This window comes from Lithobates pipiens, unplaced genomic scaffold (genome assembly GCF_037356315.1).
Source record: "Lithobates pipiens isolate NorthernLeopardFrog02 unplaced genomic scaffold, aLitPip1_a1.2 Scaffold_18, whole genome shotgun sequence".
NCBI lineage: Eukaryota > Metazoa > Chordata > Amphibia > Anura > Ranidae > Lithobates > Lithobates pipiens.
The window spans coordinates 58,516,206-58,532,165 of NW_027507758.1; the positions used below are offsets into that span (position 1 = coordinate 58,516,206).

Below are 15,960 nucleotides of genomic sequence, written 5' to 3' on the forward strand. Positions count from 1 at the left end.
TGCAAAGAATTGCACCTGCGATCAGCAGATCACACACATTTGACTTGTTATCAGCCTCTCTCAGTCCCAGTACAGCAGAGCTCAGGCTGGGGAGCATGTTCATAGAAGGAAAGAGCAGAGTGACAGAAAGATGAGCTAATCAGTAGTGGTGCACCGAAATTTTCGGCCGCCAAAAATTATTAATTAAACTATGTTTTTGGCATTGGCCGAAAGAAAATAAAAATGCAGAAAATGGAATGATGAAAAGGGGGTGGGGGTCCACCCTGGGTGCCGCCCATTGCAGGGGTGTCATCCTGGTGCTCCCTGGTCCTCCTTCTCTCCTCCCTCCTACTCGCGTAGATCGGCGATCTCCGTATGTCATGGAGCTGAATTGTCCAGGCGACAGCTGTAACAATGTCCCGCCTCCTGTGATAGACTGCACACTGATCCAGTGGCTGGACATTGAATCAGTGTGACATGATCACAGGATGCGGGACATTGTTACTGCAGCCAGGAAATTCAAATATAGCTCTGTGACACATGGAGATCGCCGCTCTGATCTGGGCACAGACAGGCTGCATCTAACATGCACTGAGAGGCTGCATCTGACGGGTACATGCAGGCTGCATCTGACTGATAGGCTGCATTTGACAGGCACTGGTGAGGCTGCATCTGATGGGTACATGTAGGCTGCATCTGACAAGCACTGGGAGGCTGCATCTGATGGGTACAGGCAGGCTGCATCTGACATGCACTGGGAGGCTGCATCTGACTGATAGGCTGCATTTGACAGACACTGGTGAGGATGCATTGATCTCTTGTATCATGTCTGCAGTCTCTGATCATATCATGTATCATGTCTGCTAAAGGTGCACCAAATGGAAATTTTGCTAACACTATTAGCAGTGTGTTTACTTTTAAGTAAGAGATTACAGACATACAAGAGATGGTTAGAGACTGCAGACTGCATTTTTCTTGACATTTCTTGCACTAAAGGTGCCAATAATAGCCAATAAAAACAATAAATTCATATTTAATTTAAAATGATGATATTAATTAAAACGTTGAATATAATATAATTATATATGTCCCCAAGAGTAGGTGATTATATGTCTCTCAATCTTCTTCCATTGCTGGCTAAGGTGAAGGTACAACTGGATGCATGGAAACATTTGCCGCTGTCCCTGATTGGTAGGGTTAACCTACTGAAAATGAAAGTTTTACCAGTGTTTTTATACTATTTGCGAAACACGCCAGTTTGGATCCCCTGCTCCTTTTTCAGAAGGGTGAACAGTCTGTTCAGTTCGTTTTTGTGGGCCGCTGCGCATCCCAGGATAAGTTTCCGTGTTTTACAGGAGCCCTGGGGTCAAGGTGGCTTGGCTTTACCGGATCTTTTTAAGTATTTTATAGCTGGACAGATGGTGGTCGCCAGGAGATGGTTAACGAGGGATGATGGGGACTCCGCCACGGTACTAGAGGCAGCCCTTATGGGCTCGTATGAGAGTTTATCCTACCTGGTGTATAGGGGTCTGGGGGCCTCTCCTTCCCTGACGGTCTCCATGCGAGTAACGGTGTGAGCTTGGGACAGGGCGCAGGTCCTGATGAAGAACAGAGGGGGGTGCTGGTCGCCGGACGCCCCTCTCTGGTTTAATCCCAGGCTGCCGCATTTTGGTGCGATTCCTGACCCGGTGATATGGGCCAGGGTTGGCATCAAACAACTTGTGCACATAGTGGGGGGGACCAGGCTATACACTTTTGATCAACTGAAAACGAAATACAATTTACCCAACTGGTATTTTTTTCGCTACCTCCAGTTGAGACACGCCTTCCTCACCCAGTTTAGTTCGGATGCTTTGGAGTTGGGTGTGTCTCCTCTGGAGAGGGTGCTGCGGACGGGGGACCTTTTGAAGCCCTTATCCGCGGTATACAAAGAGCTGTTCGTTGATAGGCCCAGTGTGGTACAAAAGTGTAGGGACACATGGAGCGCTTTGGTGGCGGACTTTGGGGGGGAGGACTGGGACGACATGTGGGCCTATCCCTTCCAGACTCTGGTGTCGGCCAGAGATAGACTTATTCAATATAAAATTCTATACAGGGTACATTACACACCTGCAAGGCTAGCTGGAATGTATGGTACGGGTGCGGCGGGGTGCTGGAGGTGTACGGAGGACCGAGCTGGCTTTGATCATATATTTTGGCAGTGCCCACTGATTGGGGACTTTTGGAGGGGAGTGACAGATACCATCCAAACAGTCCTCTTGGTGCCGATTCCTCTTACGGTCGCGGTTTGTTTGCTGGGGCTGGTGGAGGAGTTGGCTCCTAGAAGGGCACAAAGAACTATGATATCTCTGTCTTTGTTCTATGCGCGTTGTATTGGAAAAAACCTGAACCACCTACTGTGTCATATTGGAAAAGCCTGATTAACAAAGCACTTCCACTTTACAAGGCCACGTATCTTAGTAGGGGATGCTCCAAAAAAATTGAGAAAGTGTGGCAGGGCTGGCTAGACGCCAAAGATACTTTGAATTAGTTTGCTGAGTGGGGAGAGGACTCCTGGATAGCCAATGGGAGCATGGGGTAGATTGATGCTATGTGCTCTGTGGGTTTTTCTGTTGTGCATTTGGAGTCAGGGTGCATCATCACTTTTTGGGGGGCCAGTTTTTCTCTGGGGCATACGGTTGTTGACTATGACTATGAATGTGTTTAGTGATTTGTATTTGACTGGGGGGCTGCACAGGGGCATGGGTGGGAGGGGGGGGGGGGTTTGGGTCATATGTTTATATGTGTTGTTTGTGTTGAAAAACTGTTAATAAAAACAAATTTACAAAAAAAAAAAAAAAAAAATTATATATAAAAATATTTTTTTTAAACTGTCATTTTTGGTAAAGTGCATCCTGCGTTTTCAGTTTCGGCAACAAAGTTTCCATTCGGTGCACCCTTACTAATCAGTCCACTGCTTCTCCTTTCACTGCCCAGTCAAAGGATGTGAAAAGCTGCAACTAAAAAGAAAAAAACAAGCCTTCCTTTCTGCCAGACGGGACTGTGCTGTACGGCAGAGCTGTGTAAATCTCAGGGCTTTATAGACAAATACAACACCTTTTGGTGTGTGTGTGTGTGTGTGTGTGTGTGTGTGTGTGTGTGTGTGTGTGTGTGTGTGTGTGTGTGTGTGTGTGTGTGTGTATTTTGCCTGGGGTTTCACTTTAATGAAGAATTTTGAGGCTATTGTAAAATGTTAATTTCACCACTGTGCACATCTAATAAGAATTTGCTAGGGCTATCTGTGCTATATCTACCCTTAGTCCAGCATGGTGGCTTTGGGACGTTTTGGAGGAATATGCAGTTTTTCCCTATACAAGCAGACATTCAAATTAACCCCTTCCTGCCATGGTAGCACATATGTGCAGTGTCACGGAGGTGGGCTTTCTTGCAGCATGTTTTTGTGCTGGGAACATACTTGATCACATGCCTTTACCTTCATAAAAGCTACTGTTCTCAGACCAAAGATCAGGAGTCTGGAGCACCAGCTCCCAGTCATGTAATAGCCAATCACAATGATCACCAGTTTTCGAATTCTCTCCTGTACCTCTTTCTGCTCACTAGAGGAGCGATCCAAATTTTTTTTTTTTTAAGTAAAAAAAAAATATAAATATAATATATGACTCTAAAAATTATCCTATCTATCTGTCTATCTAGCCTCCAAAACAGGTATAGAGGCATTCGTGGGTCTTGCAGAGGAGATAAAAACAGAAGGGTTTTTATTGTCAGTATTTCGATGAAGCTCAGTCTGTCTCTTTCAAGATATGTCCATCTTGTAAATTTCATTAACTCTAATGAACCACATCTGAATCGTAGGGGGTTTTGTTGATTTCTATAGGGCCAGAACACATTGGTCAGGCTGCGGTGAGAAGTTGGGCTGTGAGGGAAGATTTATAGTGTTTCAGTGGCACTGCTTTAATAAGCAGGAGGTAGCTGGTAGGATTTTTCTTTAGGTCCACTGAGGTAAATTGACAGATTATTTTGCGTAATTCCACACAGAATAGGCGAAGTAATGGGCAGTCCAAGAAAATAAAATATAAGGAACCCAGGCTTTGCTGGCAGAAGCAGCAGATGCTGGGAAGCTGTGGAATTTGTTTATGGAGAAGCTCAGGCACTCAGTACCATCGCATGAGAAGCTTGTAGCTTTGTTCCTGGAATATAAACTGCTCCAAAAAATTAAAGGAACACTTTGAAAACGCATCAGATCTCAAAGGGCAAAAATATCATGCTGGATATCTATAGTGATATAGACTAGGTAATGTGTTAGGAAAAAAAGATACCACATTGTTTGATGGAAATTCTTAACCTACAGAGGGTTGAATTCAAAGACACCCTGAAAATCAAAGTGAAAAAATGATGCAGCAGGCTAGTCCATTTTGCTGAAATTTCATTGCATCAAACTGAAAATGGTACTCAGTAGTTTGTATGGCCCCCCACGTGCTTGTATGCATGCCTGACACTGTAGGGGCATGCTCCTAATGAGACAACGGATGGTGTCCTGGGGTATTTCCTCCCAGATCTAGACTAGGGCATCACTGAGCTCCGGAACAGACTGAGATGCAACCTGGCGGCATCGGAGGGACCGAAACATAATGTCCCCGAGTTGTTCTGTTGGATTTAAGTCGGGCAAATGTGGGGGCCATTCATTGGTATCAATTCTTTCATCCTCCAGGAACTGGCTGCATACACTCACCACATGAGGCTGGGCATTGTCATGCACAGGAGGAACCCAGGACCCACTGTACCAGCATAGGGTCTTACAATGGGTACAAGGATTTCATCCTGATGCCTAATGGCAGCCAGGGTGCCATTGTCTAGCCTGTAGAGGTCTGTTGGTCCGTCCATGGATATGCCTCCCCAGACCATCACTGATCCACCACCAAACCAATCATGGTTAATGACATTACAGGCATAATGTTCTTCACAGCTTCTCCAAACCCTTTCACGTCTGTCACATGTGCTCAGGGTGAATCTGCTCTCATCTGTGAAAAGCACTGGAGGACCTGCCAATTCTGCTGTTCAATGGGAAATGCCAATGGAGCTCCACAGTGACAGCCACTGAGCACAGGGCCCACAAGTCTGTTTCTGATTGTTTGGTCAGATACATTCACACCAGTGGCCAGCTGGAGGTAATTCCTCTATGTAAGGTCCTCTATGCTCTTGAGACTGTGCTGGGAGACACAGCAAACCTTCTGGCAATGGCATGCATTGATGTCTGGATGATGGACTGATTGTGCAACCTCTATAGCAGTGATGGCGAACCTTGGCACCCCAGATATTTTGGAACTACATTTCCCATGATGCTCATGCACTCTGAAGTGTATTTGAGAATCATGGTAAATGTAGTTCCAAAACATCTGGGGTGCCAAGGTTCGCCATCACTGCTCTATAGGGTCCAGGTATCTCCTCATGCTATCAGTAGTGACACTGACCCCGCCAAATGTAAAACTAGTGAAAAACAGTCAGAAAAGATGAGTGGGGAAAATGTCCGTAGCCTCAACCTGTAAAACCATTCCTGTTTTGGAGGTTGTCTAGTGAACCTTTTGTTAGTTTCATTAACACCAAAGCAACTGAAACTAATTAACAAGCCCCTCTGCTACTTACCTGACCAGATCAATATCCCAGGAGTTTAATTGACTTGATGCTATATTAGATTAAAAATCGTTCTTTTATTTATTTTTTTGGAGAAGTGTGTTAAATAACAATGCCTTTTGTGAAAGTGAAACGACTTTCCTTATCTGGGTTTTGGTGAATGTGGTGTGTGATTTGGATTTCCTTCTATGGATATAAGGAGGGACGTAGTCATCTAGGAGGGGTTATAAGCAGATTGTATACCACCAAGAGCAGGTGAGGGGTATTTGCTTTCCCTTTTCCACCTTTTTGCCTGAAGTTTGATATGTGTGTATTTTATTCATAAAATGTAGGTTTGTTGTAAAGCCTTTTGAAAGTGCTTTAAAAATAAGGATTTTTACTATCAAGCAAATGTGTTACTTTGTCTAGTCCCTGTATAGTAGAACCTTATTTCACTTTTAGAGGCTCCTGAGAGCTGTTAAACTCATGCCACTGTACAGTGCAAATTCTAAACTCAGCTAGGTATTTGGTACTTGGACCCTCTTGTGACTCACCATTGATTAGTGAGACCATTCCATTACACCGATCAGCCATAACATTATGACCACTGACGGGACACTGATTATCTTGTTACAATGGCATCTGAAAGTGGGTGAGTTATATTAGGCAGCAAGTGAACATGCTGTAAGTTGGCGTGTTAAAAGCAGAACAAAATGGGTAATTTGAGTGACTTTGACATAGACAAAATGTTATAATGGTTAGATGACTGGGTCAGAGCATTTTCAAAACTGCAGCTCTTGTTAGATGTTCCTGGTCTGCAATGGTCAGGACCGACCAAAAGTGGTCCAAGGATGGAAAACTGGTGATAGGGTCATGGGCGGCCAAGGCTCAGCGATGGAGATGGGGAGCGAAGGCTGGCCCATGTAGTCCAGTTCAATAGAAGAGCTACTGCAGCTCAAATTGCTGAAAGGCATCAGAACACACCGTGCATCTCAGTTTGTTGCATATGGGGATGCGTAGCTGCAGACTATTCAGGGGTGCCCATGCTGACCCGTGTCCACAGCCAAAACCACTTACAATGGGCAGATGGGTATCAGAACTGGACCATGGAGCACTGGAAGAAGGGGGCCTAGTCTGATGAATTCAAGAATGGTTTGTGAAACACAATGAGTTTGTGGTGTGACTTGGCCTGCAACTTTTACAGATCTCAATACAGTTGAGCTTCTGTGGGATGTGCTAGAAGAACAAGTCTGATCCATGAATGCCACACTTCACAACTTACAGGACTGTAATCTGTTATTGATGGCTTGGTGCTAGATACCACAGCATACCTTTTTGGAGGTCTAGTGGAGTCCATGCCTCAATGGGTTATGGTGGGTGTTTGTTATGGCTGATCAGTGTAAATGTACAATATTACATTTAAGCGGGGGCTGCCCATTTCCTTGTGAAAATCCATATTTGCATAATAGGGCACCCAACTTTTTAAGGCTCCAATTACATAGTTAGGTTGAATAGAGTCACCAGTCCATCCTGAGTGAGTTTCTACAATTTTCCCTATCCCTGTACATTGTACACTCACATCGTTCTCTACCCTCAAGGAGCCCACTATCCAAGGTCCCCATTCATATACTAGGGCCAATTTTGGACAGAAGCCAATTAACCTACCTGCATGTCTTTGGAGTGTGGGAGGAAACCGGAGTACCCGGAGGAAACCCACGCAGGAACAAGGAGAACATGCAAACTCCAGGCAGGTAGTGTCATGGTTGGGATCTGAACCAGTGACCCTTTTTACTGCTAGGCAAGAATGCTACCCACTACACCACTGTGCCGCCTATGATCACTCTGGAAGATAACTGAAGACACATGCAGGTGGCACCTCGCAGTAACTGCTATAACACCCCCCTGGGGGAAATTTACTAAGTTTGCAATCCGTACAGGTGCACTTTAATGCACAGTAAATATAATTTTGTCAGTATAAATGTAACATTTGCAGCCACAATGGAGAAAGTATAAATAATTCCTCTGTGAATGTGTGTTTATAGATTTTCTTTGACATTTACAGTGACTAATGACCCATAAAGTTTATGAGGTCATCACACACTATAGATCCAGAAAAGATCAATAATCTAATACTTGGCTATTTCTTTTAGTGTTATAATTAATGTTGCAGAGTTTATATATTGTGCTGAAGATCACAGATTTCCTGGAGATCTTTTACTGTAACTGCTACAGAAATGCCTACACTATAATAATGCACACTTTCCACTTGTATTATGTTTCTTCCTTTAAGTAGAAGTAATAAGGGGGGGGGCTAGCATACCTAACATTGGTTTTAATAAAGTGATTTTTGGCTGTCATACATATCTTGTTTCAGTGGATAAGTGACCAAGAACAAGAATGCAGCCACTGGAATCCGAATTAGATCCATGTGTGTTCTGCACACAAAACTTAAACTGGGTGTCAAGACTTTAGGTTTTACCATAATGCATTCTCTACATTAAGGTAAAAACCATTGGCTCCTGCTACTGTCCATTACGTCCTGTGAGGAGGCCATTGGCTCCTGCTACTGTCAATTACGTCCTATGAGGGGCGGGGGGTGGAACCAAGCTGCACTGTGTGTGTCAATAGATGCACACAATCTGGTTCTGGATCAAGCCACCATGTCTGCCTCCTAGCAGATGGAGAAGGGGAGTAGTGGACAGCACCGGCAGGGAACCAAAGAAGAGGAGGTTTGGGCTGCTCTATTGCACAGCACGAGTAGTTAGAATGTTTGCTATTTTACAACAATGTGTTTTAACTTTATAATCATTGCGAAACAAAAACATACAAGAAAAAAAATATAGCTTTAAATCATTATTCTCACTCTGGTGCTATTGATTTTCAGTGTTTGAATTATTGTAATTCAGTGCTGATATACTGTGCTAGATAAAGGTAAGCTTGCTGCAGAAAGCAGTTAAATGCAATTTAGAAATTAGATTAGTGGCAAAGTGAGATTGGTGTTGGGGTCAAGGGTTAATGTGTTAAGCAAACAATGAGGGAGGATGTGAGACTATAGCGGACTCACGAATGCTCACATCGGGACAAGAAAGCTCAAGAATATAATAAATGAAAAAATGGTAAACTTTATTAGAAAATTCATGCAAACATCTTAAACAATAAAGAGAGACTCCACAGGTGAATCGCCCATCAAAACCTGTGGGGTCCTTTCTATGACAATACCAAATATACACAGGTGAAATAAATGGCTGTAGAAAAATGTGCACAAAAATGTGTGAAACCTCTGTGAAAGTTGTGTGAACCTTATGTGGGGTAAGCGCAGGGCTGGTGGGCTGACGACCGAGCTACGGGGGGGTTGTGACCAACCGACCTACCGACTGGTGGACCAGTCGCCACTGCAAAGCACACCAAGATTCAAGTAACAACATTCACAACTCTTGTATTTGGAGAATAATTTGGCTTTTTCAGGGATATTCAGAGGATTCTTCTTTATAAGTAATTGTCCTTGTTTATAGTGAACCTATATAATGCAGACTATACACTGACACTTTTGTATGATGCTAATAGTGATATGATTGCATGCGAGTTACCGAGGCCATTAATGTACAGTTGAAATATTGAACTGCTGAATCGAGTGCATTGAATATTTCTGATGGATGGTAGTCGGTACGTTGTCTGACAACAATAAGTGAAATAAATATACATGTAGACACATGGATCCTAACCTGTCATGTTTCTCTTCTGGTGTTCGCAGGCAGTGAAAGAACATGTGGAGTGAATGAATTAATCTGTGTTCGGAAAGGTAAGTACATGCTATATTTAATTCTCAAAAAGATTTGTCAATTTCTATGGAATAAACTTAGCATTTTTCGAATAATTTTGCTTTAACTTGGTCTGTGTTTTCAAATTCTGCATTTCTGATCCCTAGCTGCTGCCAGTTATGCCGCGTACACACGATCAGACTATCCGGCGGACTTAGTCTGGCGGACAAACCGCCGTAAAGTCCTCCGGACTGTCCGAACAAGTGGACCTGCCCACACACGTGACTTTTCCGGTGGACTTAGTTTGCCAGATTATCTGCCGTACTTTTGAAATTAACGGACTTGCCCACACACACGGAGGAATATCCGTTCATTTTGAGCGCGGCTCCAAGTAGCCGGGACTAGCGAAGGAAGCGTCGCTGGCCCCTTCACCTGGTATGGAGTTAAAAGGGAAGCCCTACGCCGAAAAAAACTGCGTGGGAGTCGCCCCCCCAGGTCCATATCAGACCCTTATCCGAGCACGCAACCCGGCCAGTCAGGAAACGGGGTGGGGACGAGCGAGCGCCCCCCCCCCCCCTGAGCCGTACCAGACCACGTGCCCTCAACATGGGGGGGTGCTTTGCGGAAGGGGGGGCCGCACGGCCCCCCCACCCCAAAGCACCTTGTGCCCATGTTGATGAGGACAAGGGCCTCTTCCCGAAAACCCTGGCCGTCGATTGTCTGGGTCTGCGGGCAGGGGCTTATCGGAATTTGTGAGTCCCCTTTAATAAGGGGGCCCCCGAATTCCGGCCCCCCACCCTATGTGAATGAGTATGGGGTACAATGTACCCCTACCCATTCACCTGTGAAAAAAAAAACAAACACAAGGGTTAAAATAGTTGCACAGCTCCAGGGGTCTTCTTCCGTCTTCGGGGGTCTTCTCGCCGGACTCCTCCTCCGCTATCTTCTGCTCTTTTACTAGCGGAGGAGCCTGGCTTTCTTCTTTGCCGCCACCCTCTTCTTCCGACTTCGAGAGTCTTGTCCCCCTCTTTGGGGGTCTTGTCCCCCTCTTCGGTTCTTCTTGCCGGGCCTCCACGCCGCCTTCTAGCTCCTTTTTTACAAGCGGTGGCCCGGTCTTCTGTCGCCGCCGCCTTCTCTTCTTCTCGTCTTGTCTTCTTGAGCTGTTAACTCGTCGCTGTCTCTGGCCACAATGACAGGCACGCGGCGTGCGGCGACTTATATAGGGACATCGCCAGATGATGTCCCCGCCCATTATGATGTCACAGTCCCAGCATCCTCTGGGAGGATGACGAGGCAACAGCTCAAGAAGAGAAGACCAGAAGAAGAGAAGGCAGCGGCGACAGAAGATCGGGCCACCGTTTGTAAAATAGCTAGAAGAAGGCGCGAAGGCCCGGCAAGAAGAACCGAAGAGGGGGACAAGACCCCCGAAGTCGGAAGAAGAGGGCGGCAACGAAGAAGACAGCCGGGCTCCTCCGCTAGTAAAAGAGCTAGCAAAAGAGCAGAAGATAGCGGAGGAGTCCAGCGAGAATACCCCCGGAGCTGTGCAATAAACTATTTTACCCTTGTGTGTTGTGTTTTTTTTTTTTTTTTCCACACAGGTGAATGGGTAGGGGTACATTGTACCCCATACTCATTCATATAGGGTGGGAGGCTGGGATCCGGGGGCCCCCTTATCACGGATTCCGATAAGCCCCCTGCCCGCAGATCCCAACAACCAACGGCCAGGGTTGTCGGGAAGAGGCCCTTGCCCTCATCAACATGGGGACAAGGTGCTTTGGGGTGAGGGGGCTGCCCATGTTGAGGGCACGCGGACTGGTCCGGCTCAGGAGGGGGGAGGAGCTTGCTCGTCCCCACCACTTTCCTGACCGGCCCGGTTGCGTGCTCGGATAAGGGTCTGATATGGACCTGGGGGGGGGGACCCCCCACGCCGTTTTTTCGGTGTAGGGCTTCCCCTTTAACTCCATACCAGGTGATGGGGCCAGCGACGCTGCCTTCGCTGGTCCCGGCTACCTGGAGCCTTGCTCAAAATGAACAGACTTTTCTCAGTGCGGGAAAAGTCTGTTAATTTCAAAAGTACGGCGGACTAGCACACACAGCCCACGTGTAGTGGGGGAACAGATATGTGACACACACCAAAACCTGCAGCGGCTGGTGATCAGCGAAGCAGTGGAGCTTGCAGACATGGGCCACCAGAAAGGCGGTACTTAACTAGGGCCAGTGCAGTTATCACTGCCTGGATGTATAAGCTTACATTTATCAACCAAGACACGGTCAGATTGATGAAGACTGATTGACTGGCAGGGGTGATTTACTAAACCTAGAGGGTGCAGCTGTGTATTGTAGCCAATAGGCTTCTAACTTCATCTTGTTCAATTAATCTTTGACAAAAAATGTGTTTTCTTCACAGTAAGGGCTGTGAAAATGTGGAATAGACCAGTGTTTCTCAACCTTGGTGAAGTGCCCCTGCAGGTTTAAAAAAAATCCTATGTACCCCTGTTTCAAGAAAGTCATTTCTGTTTGGGTATCATGTTTTTTTGGGTGTGTGTGTGTAATGTCAGTATGTGTACTAGTGTCCATCCAATGCAGCCTGATCACTCGGGCAGGGCTAATGGGGTGTATGGGGGGGGGGGGGGTGTGATGTAGTGGTCAGCTGGGGATGTCAGGTTCTCTAACCTAAGACCCCTTTCACACCACACCTCCCATAGCGTGGGCGGTGAAACGCAGCTATTTTTAGTGGCGGATTTGCGGCGCATTTCGGCCGCTAGCGGGGCGCTTTTACCCCCGCTAGCGACCGAGAAAGGGTTAAAACCTCCGGAAATACGCCGCAATAGTGGCGTTTTGCCGGTGGTATTACAGGGCTGCCCCATTGATTTCAATGGGGAGCAGCGGTGGAGGATCGGTAAACGCACCGCTCCTTCACCGCCCCAAAGAAGCTGCTGGTGGGACTTTTCCCTGATGTCCTGCCAGCACACCGCTGTAGTGTGAAAGCCCTCGGGCTTTCACACTACATACAATGGTGCAGCTTCTTTAGGGCGGATTGCAAGCGCTATTTCTAACGCTATAGCGCCTGCAAAACGCCCTGGTGTGAAAGGGGTCTAACAGCTCAGCTCAGTGGGCCCTTGCATGCCACGACCTCCTGGGGGGTTGGGGGGTAATGCTCCTGGTCCTGGGGTCAAGGAGCCCCCACACCCGCAGCCCAAGTCAGTCACACATCCCAACACCCTGGCACGCCCTGCCTCCAAGACTCCGATCTTCGGGAGTTGTAGTTTCCTTTGCGCTTTAGCTCCTACTAAGGGTTGAGAAACACTGGAATAGACTCGCTCAAGAGCTGGTTCTGGCTAGCTCAGTAGCTTGCTATAAACAAAGGACTGGACTCTTTCCTAAATGTACATAATATAACTGGATACTAACACGTATAGGTAACGTTGATCCAGGAAATAACTGATTGCCTCTCGGGGAGTGGGGGGGGGGGGGGGGGGGGGAGAGAATCAAGAAATACATTTTTTTCACCTGCGGGAGCAAATTGGATCATGCTTTGCTGGTGTTTTCTGCCTTCCTCTGGATCAACTGTGGGTATATGGGATTGTATGATTATTATTTTTTTTTCTTCTCTTTTTATTGGTTGAACTAGATGGACGGTTCGCAGAGAGCAGTGTGAACTGCCTGTGAGTCAGATGTGATGCGGGAACAGGATGCAGTGGTTCCCGCATCACACCAGTGTGAACTGAGCCTAAGTAAATCAAGCCCACAGTGTCCATGTAAAGGCCAACCCCCTGATACTACTTCATCACCCCTCCACCACTCCTTACTGTATGGCAGCCTCCACCAAAATATGGTGTCAGCTGCTGTTGGAGCCTAGAGTGGGCTTTGTCTTTACCCCTCTGTCATTTGACATTGCTCTGGCCTATCGCCCAATCTTTGCCACATAGAGGGGTTCAGATGGTCCTCCACTATACCTGGTGTAAAGCCCGACCCACTGGTACAACTTCAGTGCCACTCCTTCCTTCCTTGCAGCCACTGCCAAAATATGGTGTTAGCTGCTGTTGAAGCCTACAGTGAGCCATGCTTTTCTCATATAAAGATTGTATTGAAATTTCCATAAACTAGATAATAACAGCTGTTACACCCATGCATGGGCTTTAGCAGCAGAGACCATTATATCAAATCTGACGTGTTGAATATAACAGACGTTCTAACTCGGAAATAGGGAAAATGAGGGGGCAATACAACAAAGGTGCCAACAATGGGTCAAGAGGGTGAAGGGAGGTGATATCGAGGGAAGGAGAGAGGTTGGGGTCAGATAGTATTGGTGGGGGGGGGAAGTGTTATGGAGGAGAGATGAAGTGGGATGGAAATGGTTGTGGGAAGAATCCCCACACCACCATGAGCTCAGGTTCAGCCCAGAGAGAAGGTGAATGGATTAAAAATGTTGGGCTTGCCTGCTCCAAAGAGGGTAGGGAGTAATAAAGCCACGGGTCCCATGTTTTAAGTAATTTGGGCTGGGAATCATTAAGGATGCTGAATATTTTCTCATGAACTAGCCATGTCATGTCATGCCAAAGTCATGTGGTCCTTGACTGCCTGTATGGAGGTTTGGGGCTTCTTACAGGCATTGGGTTTTGTTTGGCTGCCAGGATTGAGCTGTGTTTTTACCTCTGTCATTTTACAGTGGTCAGGCCTAGTGGCCAATTGATGTCTCATAGAGGTTACATGTCCCCTCCCCCCATACCTAGTGTAAAGACTGACCCACTGATACTACTTCAACACTCCTTTGGCACTTCCTCCTCCATAGCAAGTAATTCTGAAATACCTGGTGTCAGCTGCTGGTGGAGCCTAGAGTGAGCTGGATCCCACATCCCCTCCCCCATACCTGGAAGCACCAGGTATTTTGAGCTGGCAGAGGTGAGTATCGGTGAGAGTGCCCGCTTGCATCACATGTATGAAGCTATAATTGCTACCAAACGAGGTAATAGAAGGAGTTTTGATTCATTGGCAATTATGGACTGATAGATTCACAGCGAAGTAAATGTTGTAATGCTTTTATCTGATAATTAACTAAGAGAGATGCACAACTCTGTTTGCCCAATTTTGTTAAACATGGAAGCCTACTCTTTGGACCGAACCCCCTTTTGTTTTCTCCCCTACACCCTTTAACACATGTTGTTGTTGTATTTACTTTTGTACCTTTTTAACTTGAAATTAATGAAAAAAATACAAATAAAAAAAACAGGTGAGTATCGGGGGATGGGGGTTTACACAGATACCATCACATATCCTGAACACCATTGGAAGAAGTGGATAACTATTCTGCTATAGTAAAAATCTCAGGCTCCTATGAGGGTTAAAGTTAACTTTTGCTATAGAAGAAAAGTAAGATTTTTCTATAAACCATTTTTTTTCCCTGCCCAGTAGGCCATGCAACAAACAAACAAGTTTCAAAGGGAAAAAACACTCAGCAGCTGTTCTTGACAAAAGTTTCCTCTTTGTCCTTAATTATGTATGGTATGCTTGAAGAGCTCCTAATGGTTGCAAAATTTGTGCTTGCGTCTCCCGCTGCTGTGCTATTCTTTGAACTATGCTTAATGGACTGGACTGTTCTCGGTGCCTTTCAGGGAGTGGTTGCAGGTCTTTGATGAAAGCTGAGCATTACATTCTGCTTTGTGTAATGAACCATGGGATCATAAAGAGGCCGTATGATGCGTAACACACTAAATCTAAACATAAAGGATCTCCATGGTCATCCAACCTTGGTTGTCCAGGCAAATTATAACTTTTGTTCTTGTAGCAAAGGATAAAGAATTTCACTTTCTGCAGGCAGCCTGACATAAACCCTGACTCTGTGTCAGCAGGTCCAATCTTATAGAACTGAGAAACCTACCTTTGTGTTTACAGCCACAGTACAGGCTGCATTGCAATGTATATGTACTAATGAGGGGGATTTATTAAAACTGGAGCAGAATCTGGTGCAGCTGTGCATGGTAGCCAATCGGCTTCTAACTTCACCTTGTTTAATTAGGTTTTGGCAATTAAAGTGGTTGTATACTCAAATTTTTAACTTTTACCTACAGGAAAGCCTATAATAAGGCTTACCTGTAGGTAAAAAAAAAATCTCCTAAACCTGTACGGTTTAGGAGATATTCCCCTCGGTATGCGCCGCTGACTGCAGCGGCGCATGCGCACAAGGGGATTCTCGGCCTGAAAATCCGGCAGTGGCCGGCAGGCCGGAATGAAATCTCCCGCGCGCATTGCGCGGGAGTGACGATATCGCGGCTCCGGCCACTCACAGCGCCGGAGCCGCGATACCCGGAAGAAACACAGAGCGAGCATGTCAGCTCCCTCGGCGTGGATCGGGCCAGATGTCGGGGCCTCGTTCTAAGGTAAGTATTTCATAATGAGCTAGTATGCGGTGCATACTAGCTCATTATGCCTTTTGCTTTGCAGGTTTAAAAAAAAAAAAATTGCGGGTTTACTACCGCTTTAAAGCTGAAAGCTGATTGGTTTCTATTTATACAAATAAATTATACCTCCAAACGTGTACTGCAAAAATATTTGAAAGATAATTAAGTAGCACTCATTATGTACGAAATGTGTAAAATAAAAATAATTCAATTTATCA

The 15,960-nt window shown here is 46.0% G+C and overlaps 1 protein-coding gene across 2 annotated transcripts in view; it reads left to right on the plus strand.

Annotated features, from left to right (window-relative positions):
- SYT14 (synaptotagmin 14) overlaps positions 1-15,960 on the plus strand; it is a 348,909-nt gene that overhangs the window by 34,477 nt on the left and 298,472 nt on the right. For both annotated transcript variants that reach the window (XM_077485715.1, XM_077485716.1), the window contains exon 2: positions 9,338-9,385. In XM_077485715.1, the coding sequence (XP_077341841.1) occupies positions 9,338-9,385 (48 nt within the window). The remainder of the gene's footprint in view (positions 1-9,337; positions 9,386-15,960) is intronic.